A 19,556-nucleotide genomic window follows, 5' to 3' on the forward strand; every position below is an offset into this window, starting at 1 on the left:
GTCCATAGAAGCTTACTTCTTAAAGAAGGCTTGACAGAGGTTGTTGTGTAGGTCGATTAGAAGATCACCAAGGAGAAGCAGACGGGATAGCAGCTGGCAGAACACTGGAGTACATGGCAGGCTAAAAGCAGAGTCAAAGACAAGCAAGTGGTCAGAAGTAAAGAAAAAAGCAGGCAGGGTAGAAAGAGAGCCATGGTCGGGAGGCAGGTCAAAGTCACATGCAAAAGTCAGCAGAGAAAGGCTGAGGTCACCTCAACCAGCCCTCAAAATTTCCACTCGCCTGCTTGCATTAGCCAAGGGCAAGTGTGGAACCACATCGGGGGGGGGGGGTGGGTAGGCAACTCCAGCAGGCGGCAGGCAGGGTTGAACAGGAGCCGATTCTCCTCCCAGCCTGCACCCCAACCTCTGCCCAAGCCTCTGCTGCCCCGTAAATAGGCTGCACTGCTTCTGCCAGATGCGATTGGCCAGAAAACTGTGGGGAAGGCAGAGGAGGGCAAGATAAGAGCTGGCCGAATCACACAGAGAGGGAAATTCCTTCTGTGACACAGTTTGCATCTGAAGCGCTGGTTGCTGTCAAACAAAGTCTTGCCTCCTGAACCGGCTCCCATGATAGAAAGCACACTGGTCTAATGCCAGGAAATTTAGGTAGCTTGACTTCTATCATAGGAGCCAATCCAGGAGGTGGGACTTGACAATAGCCGGAGTTTTTAGATCCAAGCTGTGTCACAGAAGGCGTTTCCCTCTCTGTGGGATCCGGCCAGCTCTCCTCCCTATTCCAACCTGTGATCCCCATGCAGTAGTAGGCTGCATTGATGGGCACTGAGAAGGGTGCATTGATGGGCACTGATAGGCTGCATTGATTGGCACCGATAGGCAGCATTGATGGGCACTGATGAGGCTGCATTGATAGGCACTAATGACGCTGGACTGATGGGCACTGATAGGCACTAATAGAGTTCATTGATGGTCACTGATGAAGCTACATTGATGGGCAATCATGGGGCTGCATTAATGGGAACTGATGAGGCTGCACTGATGGCCACTGATGAGGCTGCACTGATAGGCTGCATTGATGGGCACTGATGAGGCTGCATTAATGGCCACTGATGTGGCAGCACTGATAAGGCAGCACTGATGTGCTGCACTGATATTTCAGGCAATAATGTACAAGGGTTTGTTTAGGGGTGGAATTGGGGGCAGGGCAGGGCAGAGTAGGGGTCGGGCAACTGGTGGGGAATAACTTTTAAGGCCTGGCTAGCAGCTCAGGACTTGAAACTTTGAGCCCTGAGCTCAATCAGCAGAAACCAGCTGAGGTCAAAAAATAGCCAGGGTCACACCAAGAATCAGCAGAGACAAGTCATGGTCAGGAAGTAGCCGAGAACACACCAGGAATCAGTAGAGAAAAGCTGTGGTCAGAAACTAGCCAAGGCCACACAAATCCTGATTCAGTAGTGAAAATCTGTGGTCAAAAGAGAGAGTACATGGTGAGGAAGTACCTGAGGTCACACTAGGAATCAGAAGAGAAAAGCCATGGTCAGGAACTAGCCGAGGTCACACCAGGAATCAACAGAAAAAAAGCCATGCTCAGGAAGTAGCAAAAAATCAAGAACCAACAGATACAAGCTGTGGCTAGGTATCTAGCTGAGGTCACACCAAGAGTTAGGAGAGATAAACTGTCAGGACCCAGATCTGAACCTACAACCTTTGCTTTGTCTGGCAGTATCTCTTCTTTATGAGCCACCAGGGGTGCTGAAAAGCTCCCTGGACAACTCCTTGGACAATCTTGCCCTGAACCTTCTTTCTGTTAAACCTTGGACTCTTTGATTCCCTGCTTCTTCCATGCTTCCTATTTAAGCCATGCCTTTGCACTTCCTGTTTGCCAAATTATTGTGCTCTCTCAGCCAACATCTCACTCTTATCACTGCTGCCGTCCGTATCTTCGCTACCACTCATTATCAATCTTTGGCTTGTTCCTCGACTACGTTTCCGCTTGATCCCAACCTGCAACCACTTGTAACCAACCTTTGGCTTGTTTACTAACCATGCTCCTGCTTGATCCGTACCTGCTATATCTTCTATTGAACCCCAGCTTGTTCACATTCTGGTGGGGCGATCCTAAGGAATCGCGACCTGCTACTAAAACAAAGAAAAACCCACCTCCACCATCAGGTGATCTGACGAATACAGGTTAGTGCTTAGACCCCCACACTCTGGGTGAACCTGCTTCATCCTCCAGGGTGACCTGCTTGTATACTTATCCTGCTGGTCAGTGGGAGCTTCTCTACCTCTATGGCTACTGGTCTCCGAGCCTGAACCCTGACCGTGACACAAGCCATGGTCAGGAATTAACCAAGGACACACCAAAAATCAGCAGAGACGAGACATGTTCTGGAGGAACCGAAGGTCATACCAGGAATATGCAGGGAAAAGCTGTGGTCAGGAAATAGCCAAAGACATACCTGGAACCAGTAAAGAAAAGCGGTCATCAGGACAGAGACAGGACACAGTCAGGAAGCAGATGAGGCCACACCAGGAAGCAGAAGAGAAAAGTTGTGATCAGGAAGAAGATGTGGTAGCACCAGGAATTTAAAGGAGAAAAGCTGTAGTCAGGAAGTAGTCAAGGTCACAGCAAGAGTCAGGAGACACAAGCCGTGGTCAGGAACTAGATAAGGTCACATCAATTTTTAGCAGAGACAAGCTATTGCCTGTTCCTGACAATAGCTTGTCCCTGCTGAAAATTGATATGACCTTATCTAGTTCCAGACCACAGCTTGTGTCTCCAAACTCTTGGTGTGACCTTGACTAGTTCCTGACCACAGCTTTTCTCTTCTGCTTCCCGGTGTGACCTCATCTACTTTCTGACAGGCAGAGGTCACCCTAGAAAACAGCAGAGACAAGCCATGGTCAGGAACTAGCCAAAGTTACTCCAGGAATCAGCAGAGAGAGACAGAATATGGTCAGGAAGTAGCTCAGGTCACATCTAGAACCAGCAGAGAGAAACAGTAGTCAGGAACTAGCCAAGGTTACCCCAGGAATCAGAAGAGACCGGATACGGTCATGAAGTAGCTCAGGTCACATCTAGAACCAGCAGAGAGAAACCGTGGTCAAGAACTAGCCAAGGCTACCCCAGGAATCAGAAGAGATAGGATACGGTCAGGAAGTAGCTCAGGTCACATCTAGAACCAGCAGAGAGAAACCGTGGTCAGGAACTAGCCAAGGCTACCCCAGGAATCAGAAGAGACAGGATACGGTCAGGAAGTAACTCAGGTCACATCTAGAACCAGCAGAGAGAAACCATGGTCAGGAACTAGCCAAGGCTACCCCAGGAATCAGAAGAGACAGGATACGGTCAGGAAGTAACTCAGGTCACATCTAGAACCAGCAGAGAGAAACCGTGGTCAAGAACTAGCCAAGGCTACCCCAGGAATCAGAAGAGACAAGCTGTGGTCAGAAATTAGCTGAGGTTAATAACGAGGAGCCAGTGCAGAGACAAGTCTACAGGGCAGAAAGAGTCAGCAACAATTATGTAGATCTCTGGAACAGGTTTGGGTCCAAATCACAGGAAAACTAGAGACTGTCCAGCAACTGCCTGCTTCAGTTTTACTCCTTAAATCGTCCACCTGGTGGCAAGATTAGAATTAGGCATGCATGCACCTGCATGTCCCTGCCCATGCCTGTGCGAATTAGCATGCTCATACAGACATGTTTGCACACTTAAGTGGCTAGCAATGGCCATTGTTCTGTATATTGACACATATTCTGCTGCCATCCTGACAAAAATACTCTGTTTTTGCCAATAAGAATTATAAATTGATGTCTTAGATGACATCACCCTCCAAAACTATCTGTTAAGTTGTAATCTCAGCCTTTCTCAACCTTTTCAACACAGAGGAACCCTTGAAATAAATTTCTGGTCTCCAGGAATCCCTGCTAAAAATCTACAACTCATGACATATTAGTGTGACAGTCAGTGGGAAGAATGCTCCTTACTCTTCTCATCATTGGGAAGAATTACCCCCTTACAGATAGCTAAAAGGAACAATGGTGTCACTGGAAACTTATCTGAGAGGCAGAAATTGACCATTGATCAAGGAACCCCTAGCAACCTCAGGAGGAACCCTGGTTGAGAAACCCTGTGTTATATTATTGACACCACAGGGGTAAGATTCATTTTCTGCAATATCCTCAAGAGATCATTACCAATGTGGTTACTGTGATCATTTTTGCCTTGTCTATCGGAGAAATTTTGTTCTTGTTTGCATTTCAAAAATTCCATTAGTTCATTTATTGCACAATAAGAGTAAAGTCTCTCTTTAATTTGTCTACAAAGACATTTGCTTTTCTCATGATCTTCTAGAAGTTCTTGCAAAGCACATATATAGATTGAGCATACTTAAGCATCCTCAAGAGGCTCCTTTATACTGATCCAATGTAAACACACTCAGACTTTTTTAGCTTCTGTTGATTCAAGAGGTTTTTGGTAGTGTAGCTTGGCTGAGCCAGAATGTTTTTCATTTCCCAAAGTGGTAAAAGTGAAGCCCAGCTGGAATTTTCAAAATAATTTTTTTTGTTAAACTTTATATTTTTTTTATCTGATTTATTAGGGATAACCTAAGATTTTCCCTGAACATCCCCCTTTAAAAATATATTGTGGAGTAGGGTCTGCTACGTATTTTTGATTCTTGGAATTTTTTATATAAAGGCTTTTTTTGTGATAGGGTTTTTTTTTTATATAGGCTCAATTTTTTTTTTTTTTTTTTTTTTTTTGATAGGCTTTTTTTTTTTTGATAGGCAATTTTTTCTTTTTTTGATAGGCTCAATTTTTTTTTGATAGGAAATTTTTAATTTTTTTTTGATAGGCTCAATTTTTTTTTTTTTTGATAGGCTTTTTTTTTTTTGATAGGCAATTTTTTCTTTTTTTGATAGGCTCAATTTTTTTTTTTGATAGGCTCAATTTTTTTTTGATAGGCAATTTTTTTTTTTGATAGGCTCAATTTTTTTTTTTTTTTGATAGACTCAATTTTAGATGCATTTTTTAATGAAGTCCACATCAGTCTGGACTGTGTTTTACGGGCATTGCAGACCACTTTTATTAACCACTTCTGGTTAAACCGAAAGGTTTTACCCCCTTAAAGACCAGGACATTTTTTGGATTACGGCACTGTGTTACTTTGACTGATAATTGCGCGGTCGTGCGACGCTGTACCCAAATAGATACATTTTTATATACCAGCACCCCCTATTGGGGATTGGTGAAAATTGGGCTGTATGGGGACTTTCTTGGTATCATACTCATAATGTAAATCAACACATAAATTATATAAAAATATACATTTTATTTGTACCAAAATAAATATGATGTCCTTTTTTCCCCACAGATAGAGCTTTTTTTGGTGGTATTTGATCATCTCTATGTTTTTTTATTTTTTTCCGCTATGAACAAAAAAAGAGCGACAGTTCGGAAAAAAAAAAAAAACAACAATATTTTTTACTTTCTGCTATACAACATTAAAAAAAAAAAAATAAAAAATCAAATTTTTTCATCATTTTAGGCTAATTTGTATTCTGCTACATATTTTTGGTTAAAAAAAAATCCCAATAAGTGTATATTGATTGGTTTGTGCAAAAGTTATTGCGTCTACAAACTAGGGGAAAGATTTATGTCATTTTTTTTTTTTTTTTTTTTCCTAGTAATGGCGGCGATCAGCGATTTTAGCAGGACAGCGACATTGCGGCGGACAGATCGGACCCCTAACTCACATTTTTGACACTTTTTGGGGGACCAGTGACATTACTACAGTAATCAGTGCTAAAAATATGCACTGTCACTGTAATAATGACACTGGCAGGGTGATCAAAGGGTTAAATGTATCCCTAGGGCAGTAATGGCAAACCTTGGCCCCCCAGATGTTTTGGAACTACTTTTCCTATGATGCTCATGCACTCTGCAGTGTATTAGAGCATCATGGGAAATGGCATCACTGCCCTAGAGGGTGCTTTCTAACTGTGTGGGGGATGGGATTGCTGAATGAACACAGAGACCTGTGTTACTAAATAGGAGGAACACAGGAGCTTTGTGTTCATTAATGACAGAACAGCGGTCTGCCGTGTTTACAACGGCAGACCGCCGTTCTGTCTCCACAGGGAGCGATCGCGAATGCCCGGCGGACATCACGACCACCGGACAAACAATTCAGCCAAGCGCTCACTCCGAAGGGGAAGACTGGCCTGCTGCTCTCCTCAGGCAGGGGACTCCAACAATGTACATAAAAGAGAAGAAAAAGGAGGAAGAGCAAACACCTAGTGCATTACCCGTGGTCACCATATATAGTATTTAAAAAAAAAGCCAATTGCATACTCACAGACAAGAAGAGTGTTAAAATCGCATTACAAGCATCCGCCACACATGGAATGGAACATTTCCTTGTAGATCAGACCGCAAACGCGTTTCAGGAGTCAAGCTCCCTTCATCAGAGCTCTGACACCGGACCCGCTGTTTGGCTCCCCCTGTGGCCAATCAGCTCATGTGTGCGCCTCCGGCGGCATGCGTGCGCCCCCACAACAGAGCCAACTTGCCGCAGTAAAACTACGGCGGCTGGTCGGCAAGCGGTTAAACAAAGTTCCATCCAAGATTCCCATGCAGGTGTTTCAACTTCACAAGGCAAACAACTGGAAAAATGTCAAGCCACCTGGCTCCCTTGTCAGCAGCACCACTGCTCTTTGGTCTGGATTCTTCAGGCTCGCTCAGCCTTGGTTTCAACACCACTGTACACGTCCAACTCCTGGCCTGGCCAGGGGCCACCTGGCTCCCTTGTCAGCAGTACCACTGCTCTTCAGGTTCACTCAGCCTTCGTTTCAACACCTCAATGTACAGGTCCAACTCCTGGCCTGGCCAGGGGCCACCTGGCTCCCTTGTCAGCAGCACCACTGCTCTTTGGTCTGGATTCTTCAGGTTCACTCAGCCTTGGTTTGAACACCTCACTTTACAGGTCCAACTCCTGGCCTCCAGATAGAGTTCTCCCAGCACCCGAGGGTCTCTCACACTTCTCAGAAACAAAGGACTCCAACCAGCCCCCACTGTGCATGCGCTAGTCACCTCAGCTTTCTCAGTCTCTCTGGACCCGCGCAGCTGTCTTGACTTTCCCAGTCTTATGGCAACAAGTCCCCCCAACGTAGGGTCTTGTCTCCCGAGCCAGTTACCCCTCCTGGCTGTAGCACAGACACTCACTCTGCAAATGGCAGTAACTGCTGTAGCTCTGATCAGGCTTATAGAAGACCCTGAACACCTGTGCACTTATACAGGCTGCTGGTGTCTCACAACATCTGGACACGGGGTTGAAGGTTCCTTTCCACCCAAGACATTTCGGAACCTTCAAACTCCAGGCCCCAATTAGGGGCTACCAGACCCAGAGAAAAACTTAAAACATAGTTTTTCTCAGCTCACAAAACACGTGCTGGAGCTTCTCAAACTGGACCTTTGAGAATTCTGTCTCATTTCTACCTAAACTCACAGTGACGAGGCTTTGCACTGCCACAATCCATCAATGTTTGTCCTTTATATCTGCTTAGAGTTTAGTTTTTATCATTTGAATACAGATCAGTAAATGTTATTTTTACATATCCAAACACTGAAAGTTTTTGTTTCCTTTCCTTATGTACAGGTGGGTCCTATTGCGGTCCGTTCATTGGGAAAAAAGACACACAGGACCCAAATGGTACCGGATCTTAGCTTTCCAAAATTTCCAGCAAAGGTACAAAAACATTGTCCCATTTTTAGACCGTCATTCGTAGGTGTCAGTTCTAAGCTGTGAATAATTGGCAGGCAGACTGGCAAACAATTTCCAACATTATATTTAGAGTAAAATGCTACAGTTAGACATACAGATTTATTAGACGGCTACTAGGCAGGGAAAAAAAAAATCGAAATGTTGCATTTCCCTAACATGTCAATGAAAATCACGGCATTTCACCACTTTGGGGAAGGCAACATTATGGAATTGGTTGTTTTAGAGCCCATCCAGACTAGCGCGACTTGTCAGCCTGACAAGTCGCGGTCGGTCGCGGTCCATTGAGTAGTACAGGACCCGTTCTAATAGGAGCGACACAAGTCGCTCCGACTTAGAAAAAGGGTCCTGTACTACTTTGGGGCGACCTGGGAGCGACTTGCATAGACTTCCATTATGTGAAGTCCCTGCAAGTCGCGCCGAAGTTGCGGTGCACAGCGGTGCACGCGACTTCACAGGTTGCCCCCCCAAAGTCGGATCGCCTCAGTGTGAGCCGGCTCTTAAAAAGGTGCTTGAAATGGCTCCTGAGAATTCCAAAAACAAAAAATTGTTTCAAATACTTACCGTAAATTTTCTTTCCTGGTCCCAGTCCATAGCAGCATACTACCACATGTATGCTGCCATGTTGGTGCCAGGATAATTGAAAATTTTAACAAATATTTACCATAATTTTCCTTTCCTGTCACCAATCTATGGCAGCATACATGTAGTAGTGTGCTGCTTTATTTTCACCAGAAATGCTCCTTATACCTGCAATGAATACAAGAAATATAATTGGGTTCTCCTGCGGCCCCTTGTTACTTGCCTTGTATCTTAACCCAACAGCTCATGGACCAACCTCAGTCTCCATTCACTTGGGTCTTTTTACCATTAATTGCAGTAATCAAATAGGAGAGCAAATTTATGGAAGCAGTATTTTGTAACTTTGCTTTGGACTTTATTTTCAATGACAAGAAATCTTATCAAATCAATAAAATAACCCAAAAAAACACAAAAAGGAGGACTGATATATTGAATCAGCACTAGGTTCCATAAGAGTGACCTCCAAAAATAGCTGTTGATACAGGGGGCAACCAACCGTGACCCTTTTAAGCAGTTCCTATCTCCTGAATTTGACTTCTATCCCTCTAAAAGCTAACAAAAAGATCAAACCCTTTGGGCAAGGAACCTGTCTTACAATGACCAGATGGCAGCTTCCACCCAGCTACTCTGCGACACTTGTCAGAAGTCAAATCAAACCCTTTGGGCAAGGAACCTGTCTTACAATGTCCAGATGGCAGCTTCCACCCAGCTACTCTGCGACACTCTTCAGAAATAAGATCCTCTCTGTAGACCAGTTTCCTCAGGTATGCACTCCATCTTCAGCTTAGTTCCTTGTCTTCCCAGCACATGGCTCCTGCTAAAGCCAGGCGTTCACAACATTTCTTCACAAAGAGAAGCCCCATGGTAGAAAAAGTCCTAGAAAAGGGCTCCCAAACATTTATCATTTCCCGAAACCATACCTCTGTGCTTAGCTCCTCAAGGAACTCTCTTCGGCCCAGTTACCTTGAGGTATGCAGTCCAGATTAGTTCCTTTAATCCTCAACACCTGGGTTCTGCTGAAGCCAGGCTCTAAGAGCAATTGTTCACACAGGCCTCCCAGGAAGATGCCCCGTGGGAGAGAGAGAGTTCGGGAAAGGTGTTCCCAAACATTAATCGTCTCCCCAAGTAATACTTCTGAGCTTAGTTCCTCAAGGACCTCTCTTCAGTCCAGTTCCCTTTAGGTATGCACTGATAGTTCCTTGGACCCTCAACATATGGTTTCTGCTAAGGCCAGGTTCTAACAGCAATTCTTCACACAGGCCTCCTCCCAGGAAGATGCCTCAGGGGAGCAAGAATTCTGGAATGGTACTCCATAACGTTTATCATCTTCCCAAGCCATACCTCTGAGCATAGCTCCTCAGAAAGTATTTTTAGGCCCAGTTCCCCTCTAGTATGCACTCCATCTTGAGCTTATATTCTCGGGCCTTTAGCACATGTATAAGAGTCCCATTCTGAAATCTCTCTTCACTAAGCTGCAACTGCATCCATTCGACACATCTGCGGGTCAGTGCGGTGTGGTCCCACTCACTTTTGTAGGGTACTTTGGCAGGCAGTTGTGCCTGCTGAATGAGTCATGCCCTACTTTTTTTGCTGAGTCATAAAGAAAAACCTTGAGCCCATGACAAAGTGTATGGAGCCGTCCCCCAGCCATTGTCAGGAATCAGCAGCAGGGATGGCCAGATCTGCGTGGCTACTCTTAGGAAACTCAGACCAGACTGTGTACAGTGAAACCAAAATCTATCCATACACCAGGAATCACGTTTGCTATGTTTCCTGGTGTATGGATGGATTTTGGTTTCCCTGTACACCACATAATCCAAACTGCTGAACCAGCAACCTAACTAAACAACAGGAAGCCTAACTAAGAAACTGACTATAAGCAATAGGTACAAAAATGGGGAACATGGATAAACAGAGTAATAAGGGAGACACAAGGAGGAAGGGGGAACCAGTACTGGGACCAGAAAAAAGGGGAGTGGATATATGGCATACAGGGCAAGAGCAAGATCAAAAACAGTATAAATGTCCAGCAGTTTCTGGCTAGCAAAGCAAAACACTGAAGTGAAGTGTAATAGTAGAGGAGGGACTAAATACCCTCCCAGCAGCCAGCATCTGGAGACAGATTACTGGAATCTACTGGGTGACACCCGCTGGTGGACACCAGAACTACAACCTCCCACTCTGGGAAGCACAGAGCCACCAACAGGTGTTTTAGGTCCTGATGACCAGGTTTTGACAGGCCCGTTAAAAATGTGCTACAATTACGGCACTGCAATGCCCATGTGATATGGGGACTTAGGAAGGAATTGCAGAGCCCAGAAGAGGTAAAATCTGCTCAGGCTGGTTATTTTAAATGTATTAGAAACACAACGAAAAAAGGGCAAGGTCATTACACAACTCTGGCCTGATTGCCCGCTGCTGGCTTGTAAAATGTTAAACCTTCGTCTTTGTTTTCAGGTTGATGGAATCCTTCTTGATGAGATACAGAATAATGACTATAAATTCACCATTGTGGACTGCATGGAGCTAGAGAAAGGAACCATAAACATTATTGAAGAGGGATCCGTACCGATAACACAGGTAAGGATAATTCCAAGGACAGCATGCCAGAAGGAAGGAGACTTCTAAATATTTTGTAATAAAAATGGAATCCATGATTTCTAAATTGAAAATTTCCATCCCATCCCTTGCCACCTGACTATTCTCCCTAAAGGGGAAGTTCCACTTTAAGCCCCTACTCTTCCCTAAAAGGCACTGACACTTCTGCCCCCGATTGCTTATTATTTTGTTGTATGCTGACATCTAGTGCAGTTTTGGGCAACTACAATATGTTACTTAAGTGATTTGGTATCTTTCTCTGTCCTTCCCTCTTGTTTAGTGCTAGTTAGTACAGTTCTAGGTAGACCCCCCCCCCCGCCCCATTTCTTCTATGTTCCCTCAGTCAGTCTTAGGCAACTCATACATTAACCAGTTTTTTTGTTCAATCAGCGGGTTCTAAATAGTTACTTAAGTGATTGGGTGTCTCTCTCTATCCTCCCCTCATGTTTAGTGCTAGTTAGTTCAGTTCTTGCCAGACCCTCCCCATTTCTTCCATGTTTCCTCAGTCCGCCTTAAGCAGCCCATACATGAATACGTTTTTTAAGGTCAACCAGCAGGTACAATATGTTTGAATACGTGATTTGGTAGTTCTCGCTGTACTTCCCTCCTGTTTAGTGCTAGTTAGTACAGTTCTAGCTGGACCCTCCCCATTTTTTTCTATGTTTCCTCAGTCAGTATTAAGCAGCGCTTACATTAAGCAGATTGAATGAAAAAAAAAAAAAAGACTTTGATGTGGATGAGGGAATTCTCCTCACTGAGCTATTGTATTCTGACATTGGATAGGCTTCCCCACCATCATAATACACTGATCAGTGCTGCTGGCAGCACTGTATGAACAGCAAAAATTCAACAGGGCGGATCTGCTGACTATACAACCACCCTGTCCACACATGGATCTAATTTTGTCCCCTGCTGAACCAGCCTAATTTTGATGAGTGTATGGCCACCTTTAGTTTTTCCCAGACAGGGCTTAGAAAAGCAAGTGACTTCTTACACTTCAAAAGACAGCCCCTCTATTATAAATTATAATTATCTGAAGGAAAACTGCATCGGATTCAACTTGTGTGCCTTATTGAGGAGTTAAGCTGCCTGTGGATAGTGCCATATCAGCAGGCGACCCTACTGTCTGGGCAGACTGGGTGTATGGTGCCATGTCAATAAATAAAGGGGCATTTGGAACAATGAATACAATTTATTTGAAAGCAATATACACTGTATTGTCAAAAGTATTGGGACAACTGCCTTTACACATGAACTTTAATGGCATCCCAGTCTTAGTCCGTAGGGTTCAATATTGAGTTGGCCCACCCTTTGCAGCTATAACAGCTTCAACTCTTCTGGGAAGGCTGTCCACAAGGTTTAGGAGTGTGTCTATGGGAATGTTTGACCATTCTTACAGAAGCACATTTGTGAGGTTAGGCACTGTTGGATGAGAAGGCCTGGCTCGCAGTCTCCGTTCTAATTCATCCCAAAGGTGTTCTATCGGGTTGAGGTCAGGAATCTGTGCAGGCCAGTCAAGTTCCTCTAAACCAAATTCGCTCATGGCCCCTTCCTGTTCCAACACGGACCTTGCTTTGTGCACTGGTCCAAACCATTTGGTGGAGGGGGGATTAAGGTGTGGGGTTGTTTTTCAGGGGTTGGGCTTGGCCCCTTAGTTCCAGTGAAGGGATTTCTTAAGGTGTCAGCATACCAAGACATTTTGGACAATTTCCTGCTCCCACCTTTGTGGGAACAGTTTGGGGATGGCCCCTTCCTGTTCCAACATGGACCTTTCTTTGTGCACTGGTCCAAACCATTTGGTGGAAGGGGGGGGGATTATGGTGTGGGGTTGTTTTTCAGGGGTTGGGCTTGGCCCCTTAGTTCCAGTGAAGGGATTTCTTAAGGTGTCAGCATACCAAGGCATTTTGGACAATTTCCTGCTCCCAACTTTATGGGAACAGTTTGGGGATGGCCCCTTCCTGTTCCAACATGGACTTTTCTTTTGTGCACTGGTCCAAACCATTTTGGGAAGGGGGGGGGATTATGATGTGGGGTGGTTTTTCAAGGGTTGGGCTTGGCCCCCTAGTTCCAGTGAAGGGAATTCTTAAGGCATCAGCATACCAAGACATTTTGGACAATTTCATACTCCCAACTTTGTGGGAACAGTTTGGCTGATGGCCCCTTCCTGTTCCAACATGGACCTTTCTTTGTGCACTGGTCCAAACCATTTGGTGGATGGGGGGGGGGATTATGGTGTGGGGTTGTTTTTCAGGGGTTTGGCTTGGCCCCCAGGTGTTGAGCTTGGCCCCCTAGTTCCAGTGAAGGGATTTCTTAAGGTGCTAGCATATCAAGGCATTTTGGACAATTTCATGCTCCCAACTTTGTGGGAACAGTTTGGGGATGGCCCCTTCCGGTTCCAACATGGACCTTTCTTTGTGCACTGGTCCAAACCATTTGGTGGAGGGGGGGGGGGGGATTATGGTGTGGGGTTATTTTTCAGGGGTTTGGATTGGCCCCTTCGTTCTAGTGAAGGGAACTCTTAAGGTGTCAGCATACCAAGACATTTTGGACAATTTCATGCTCCCAACTTTGTGGGAACAGTTTGGGGATGGCCCCTTCCTGTTCCAACATGGACCTTTCTTCTGTGCACTGGTCCAAACCATTTTGGGGAGGGATTATGGTGTGGGGTTGTTTTTCAGGGGTTGGGCTTGTCTCCCAGGTGTTGGGCTTGGCCCCCTAGTTCCAGTGAAGGGATTTCTTAAGGTGTCAGCATACCAAGGCATTTTGGACAATTTCATGCTCCCAACTTTGTGGGAACAGTTTGGGGATGGCCCCTTCCTGTTCCAACATGGACCTTTCTTTTGTGCACTGGTCCAAACCATTTTGGGGAGGGGGGGATTATGGTGTGGGGTTGTTTTTCAGGGGTTGGGCTTGGCCCCCTAGTTCCAGTGAAGGGATTTCTTAAGGCTTCAGCATACCAGGACATTTTCAACAATTTCATGCTCCCAACTTTGTGGGAACAGTTGGCTGATGGCCCCTTCCTGTTCCAACATGGACCTTTCTTTGTGCACTGGTCCAAACCATTTGGTGGAGGGGGGGATTATAGCGTGGGGTTGTTTTTCAGGGGTTGCAGAGCAGTATAAATGTCAGGATTGGGTGGACAGAAATGCAAATTTACCTACACACAAATGGATTTCAGCCTATATATGAAATCGATCTGTGAACCTTATATATAGGGAGAGGTGAAATAGATTTTAGATGACTAAATTGATTCCCACAATTCTAGATTACGGGGAATGGAGAGGAGAGGTACGGCCAATTAAAGTTGTTACTATAAAGGCAGATTCTGACATTTAGTTACTTGGCAGCCGAATGCAGAGAGGTGTTACCAGTCGCCCAATTTTCTTCGGCGTGTCAGATGCTGGCATGGAGGAGAAAATCATTACTGCTACAATGGAGCAATTATTGGATTGTCAATAGGGGATTGGCAATGCGTTTTGCAATTATAATAAAATCTTTTCTCTGCAGAAAATGATTGTATGCTGTTTTGCGCTTGTGGTTTGGCCAAACCGCCCCCCCCTCCCCCGCCCCGCCCTACCTTCATATTGCAGCAAGAAAGTATTTTAATATATTTTGGGAGACGGCTGACAGATTTATCCCTGTATGTAACACCTGGCAGGGTCCAATCCAGCAGTGTTAGGTATTGTTAACCACTTGCAGACCGCCCGCGGCAGAAATACTGCGGCAGGCTGGCTTGGCTGCGCAAACCGCCGTACCTGTTCAGTGGTTCGCTGGAGCGCACCTGGGGGCGTGCACGCACCGCCAGAGGCGCACGCCCGCCCCCATTAGCCAGTGGGGAAGCCGATCTACAAGGCTGGCAGCCGCGATTGCCGCGGGGCACCCGCGATCGCTCCCCGTAGAGAGAGAACAACGGTCTGCTGTTGTAAACACAGCAGACCGTTGTTCTCTCTGGAATTAACACAGAGATCCTGTGATCCTTCTATATAGGATCACAGGTCTCTGTGTTGATTCCACAAGTCCCTCCCCCCATAAAGTTAGAAAACACCCCCTAGGCTCACACTTAACCCGCGATCGCTCCCCGCTGAGAGAGAACGACGGTCTGCTGTTGTAAACACAGCCGACAGTTGTTCTCTCTGAAATGATCACCGAGATCCTGTGATCTTTCTATATAGGAACACAGGTCTCTGTGTTGATTCCACAAGTCCCTCCCCCACACAGTTAGAAAACACCCCCTAGGCTCACACTTAACCAGTTGATCTCCCCTGGGTTAACCCCTTCCCTGCCAGTGTCATTATTATAGCAACAGTGCATATTTTTAGCACTGATTACTGTAGTAATGTCACTGGTCCCCCCCAAAAGTGGCAAAAAGGTCAGTTAGGGGTCCAATCTGTCGGCCGCAATGTCGCAGTCTTGCTTAAAAAAAAAATTGCTGATCGCCGCCATTACTAGTAAAAAAAATTAATAAATAGAAATTACATAAATCTTTCCCCTAGTTTGTAGACGCGATAACTTTTGCGCAAACCAATCAAAATAGGCTTATTGGGATTTTTTTTTTACCAAAAATATGTGGCAAAATACAAATTGGCCAAAAATTATGAAAATATTTGATTTTAATTTTTTTTTTATTGGTAAAATAAAAATCGACATTTTTTTGTTCTTTTAGGCCAGTTTATATTCTGCCTATTTTTAGCTCTGATTACTGTAGTAATGTCACTGGTCCCCCAAAAATGTCAGTTAGTTGTCCGATCTGTCCGCCGCAATGTTACAGTCCCGCTAAAAATCACTGACCGCCGCCATTACTAGTAAAAAAAATAAATAAATAAAAATGACATAAATCTTTCACGTAGTTAGTAGACGCGATAACTTTTGCGTAAACCAATCAAAATACGCTTATTGGGATTTTTTTTTACCAAAAATGTTGATTGATTTGAGCAAAAGTTATCGCATCTACAAACTAAGTGAAAGATTTATGTCACAAGCCCCTCCCCCCACAGTTAGTAACCACTCCCCCAGGCTTACATTTAACCCCTTGATCACCCACAATGTTAACCCGTTCCCCCCAATGTCATTATTACAGTAACAGTGCATATTTTTAGCACTGATTACTGTAGTAATGTCCCTGGTCCCCCCAAAATTGTCAAGAATGTCAGTCAGGAGTCCGATCTGTCCGCCGCAATGTCGCAGTCTCGCTAAAAATTGCAGATCGCCGCCATTACTAGTAAAAAAATAAATAAATAAAAATGACATAAATCTTTCCCCTAGTTTGTAGACGCGATAACTTTTGCGCAAACCAATCAATATACACTTATTGCAAATTTTTTTTATACAAATTGGCCTAAAAGGATGAAAAGTTTTTGATTTTTAATTTTTTTAGGGGAATGTTATATAGCAGAATATGAAAGATATTGTTTTTCTTTTTTCGTCTCTCATTTTTTTGTTTATAGCGCAAAAAATAAAAATCGCACAGGTGATCAATAACCACCAAAAGAAAGCTCTATTTTTTGGGGGGAAAAAGACATAAATTTTATTTGGCTACAGCATCGCATGACCGCGCAATTTTCCATTAAAGTAACGCAGTGTGGAATCGCAAAAAATGGCCTGGTCATTAAGGGGGCAAATCCTTCCGGTCCAGAACTGGTTAACTGGGTTTAAGCATTGACAATATAACCTGGAAGCTGAATGGTTACTATGCACAACTGTACCAGATTCAGTGTGCATTAGCTTTAGTAAATCTCCCCCATTGCTTTCTATTCTTTTCTCACTCTACTGATATTACGAGCTACTGATATTACGTTGCACCCTCCTCCTCTGCCCAGTAGGGGGAGAGCTAAAGCCAAGCAAGCCCATAGACTTCTCTGTAGAGCGCTGAGAATCCTAGTAGCTGTAGTTTGAGATGGCAGCCAAATAATGACTACACTATGCTCTGGAACCAAAGGGGTTAAACAAGGTAACACATATGGAAGATGGGAACTTTACATAAATGTTTTTTTTTCCCATTATACGAGAACGGTTCCTGATGACAGAAAGACCGATCAATTAATTCCATCCATAAAGTAGGACATGAACCATTATTCCCTAACCTTCTCATTGCTCTTCTTCATTTGAGCACAGTTTTATTCTCAGAATTCTGTATTGTCTGTCCCGCATTTTGCCTATAAAAATTGTAAAAAAAAAAATAAAAAGAGACATTAATAAGGAGCTGGCCATGTGTGCAATGTGCAGTGGTGGGTCTCCCAGGTCTTTTTACAAGAAATGATTGAGCATTTTCATTATTACTACAGCTGTAATATGTTGGCTTCGGGACCTTGGCCCTTTCCTACAGCCTGTAATATCCCAGCCATGCTTTTTATGTTATGCAATGTGTTGCTGCAAATATGTGTCAGCATCCCCCTTTGATTAGTTATAATTACTATAAAAAATAAATAATAATAATAATAAATATTCTTCTTCTTATTATTAATAATAATAAATATTAATAATATTAATAATAAAAATAATATAAAAAAAATGTTTATCCAAACATGGCACAATGCAATAAATGTACTGGATAGTTAAAATATTAATTGATTTTTATTATTCTTATTAATAATAATAATAATATTAATAATAAAAATAATTTAAAAAAAAAGTGTTTATCCAAACATGGCAAAATGCACAACATCCATTGGATAGTTAAAATAATAAGAATATTAATAATTAATTATATTATTAATAATAATAATAATAATAATAATAATAATAATAATAATAATAATAAATATTCTTTAATAAAAAATAATTAAAAAAAAAAAACGTGTTTATCCAAACATGGCACAATGCACGAAATTCATTGGATAGTTAAAATAATAGGAATAATATTAATAATACATTTTTAATATTATTATTATTATTATTAATAATAATATTCTTTAATAAAAATACATTTAAAAATAAATGCGTTTGTCCAAACATGGCACAATGCACAAAATTCATTGGATAGTTAAAATAATAGGAATAATATTAATAATACATTTTTAATATTATTATTATTAATAATAATATTCTTTAATAAAAATACATTTAAAAATAAATGTGTTTATCCAAACATTGCACAATGCACAAAATGCATTAGATAGTTAAAATAATAGGAATAATATTAATAATACATTTTTAATATTATTATTATTAATATTCTTTAATAAAAATACATTTTAAAAAAATGTGTTTATCCAAACATTGCACAATGCACAAAATGCATTAGATATTAATATTATTCCTATTATTTTAACTAATACATTTTGATTATTATTATTAATAATATTCTTTAATAATAATAATAATAATTTGTGTTTAATATTATTATTATTAATAATAATAATAATAATAATAATAATAATAATAGATATGAAAAAAAAAGAAAATCAGCACACTAGAACAGATTACACAAAGCTGCTGAACACCAAGGTCAATAAATCAAAATTCCAGATCATACATAAAACAATACACAGTGCCCTTCTGGCCAATCAGCGCCCCTACTATTGCACGAAAGGAGGTACAGGTACGTCATTTTGCGCAATAGAGCCGACCTGCCACAGTAAAAGTGCGGCGGCTGGTCGGCAAGTGGTTAAAAGAACTGAAATCCAGTTAATAAAAGGGTCGGGCCAGGAACGGTCAGGCTGGGGAGGAAAGGGTTAGCCAGGAAAAGAGGCGGAGCTCTGACTAGCTGCAGCTTATAATGCACATTGTGAGACATTCACAGTGTGCGGTAAAATCAGAGGAACCCATTTCAGTCCTGGAGAGGAGCCGGTACAACTGTGCAAGACTGAAGGGAAGGTTGATAAATCCAACAAAAGCCGGCAACTCTGTGCTTCTTCTTAAAAGGTCCTTTATTGGTGCAAAACAGCAAATACAATGTCCATTGATGCTAACGCGTTTCGGCCTCTGCGTCCCTCATAGCATAGCATGAAGGGAAGGTTGGAGGTCAGATTTAAATACAATAGGAGAGAACGCTCCCTGAATATAATGATATTAAAATTTGTAGAAAATAAACTCTTCCTATGGAGAGAACAAACTATTGGATGGAAATTAAAGTGACACCTTCATATTCCTGACACCTCTGTTCTGCCATTGCTCTGTAGGTCATGGATGTGCTGCATACTGTCATTACAAGAGAAGAAAATTACATCAGCGCTGCGAATTCGGCCCGTTTATGAGTGGCCATTATGCGGGAGATCGTTATTGGGTCGCCTGTCAGCGGACGGCTTAATGGAGATGAAGACTTCTTAAGTGACACTAATTAAATGGACATCCATTTCCTCTTATCGGCGACAAGGAGAAGTGGAACACATCGACATTTCCTTTTCAATCGTTTTATACCCAAATCAGCTCATGTTTTATTTATTATTAATTAAAATCCTATTTTAAAAACCTAATTGTTGCTTTTACGTAATATTGTTTGTTTTTATTTGTTTCTTTTGTGTCTTTATTTATTTTACCAGATTTATTGTATCACTACACAACAAAATTGAAATGACAGTTGCAGTCCTCTAACCCCCCTTCCCTCTGAGCCACAGCGTCCCTTTCAGGCTCAGTTCACACTTTCGCGATTTGGAA

At 42.8% G+C, this 19,556-nt stretch overlaps 1 protein-coding gene across 1 annotated transcript in view; it reads left to right on the plus strand.

Annotated features, from left to right (window-relative positions):
- Positions 1–19,348, plus strand: part of LOC309559671 (uncharacterized protein) — an 81,598-nt gene extending 62,250 nt beyond the window's left edge. The window contains exons 7-9 of the mRNA XM_082263053.1: positions 7,662–7,751; positions 10,824–10,946; positions 19,082–19,348. Of these exons, the coding sequence (XP_082119179.1) occupies positions 7,662–7,751; positions 10,824–10,946; positions 19,082–19,156 (288 nt within the window). The 3' untranslated portion in view covers positions 19,157–19,348. The remainder of the gene's footprint in view (positions 1–7,661; positions 7,752–10,823; positions 10,947–19,081) is intronic.
- Positions 19,349–19,556: the final 208 nt, after the last annotated feature.

This window comes from Pelophylax lessonae (genome assembly GCF_965119305.1).
Source record: "Pelophylax lessonae genome assembly, chromosome: 7".
Classification (NCBI taxonomy): Eukaryota; Metazoa; Chordata; class Amphibia; order Anura; family Ranidae; genus Pelophylax; species Pelophylax lessonae.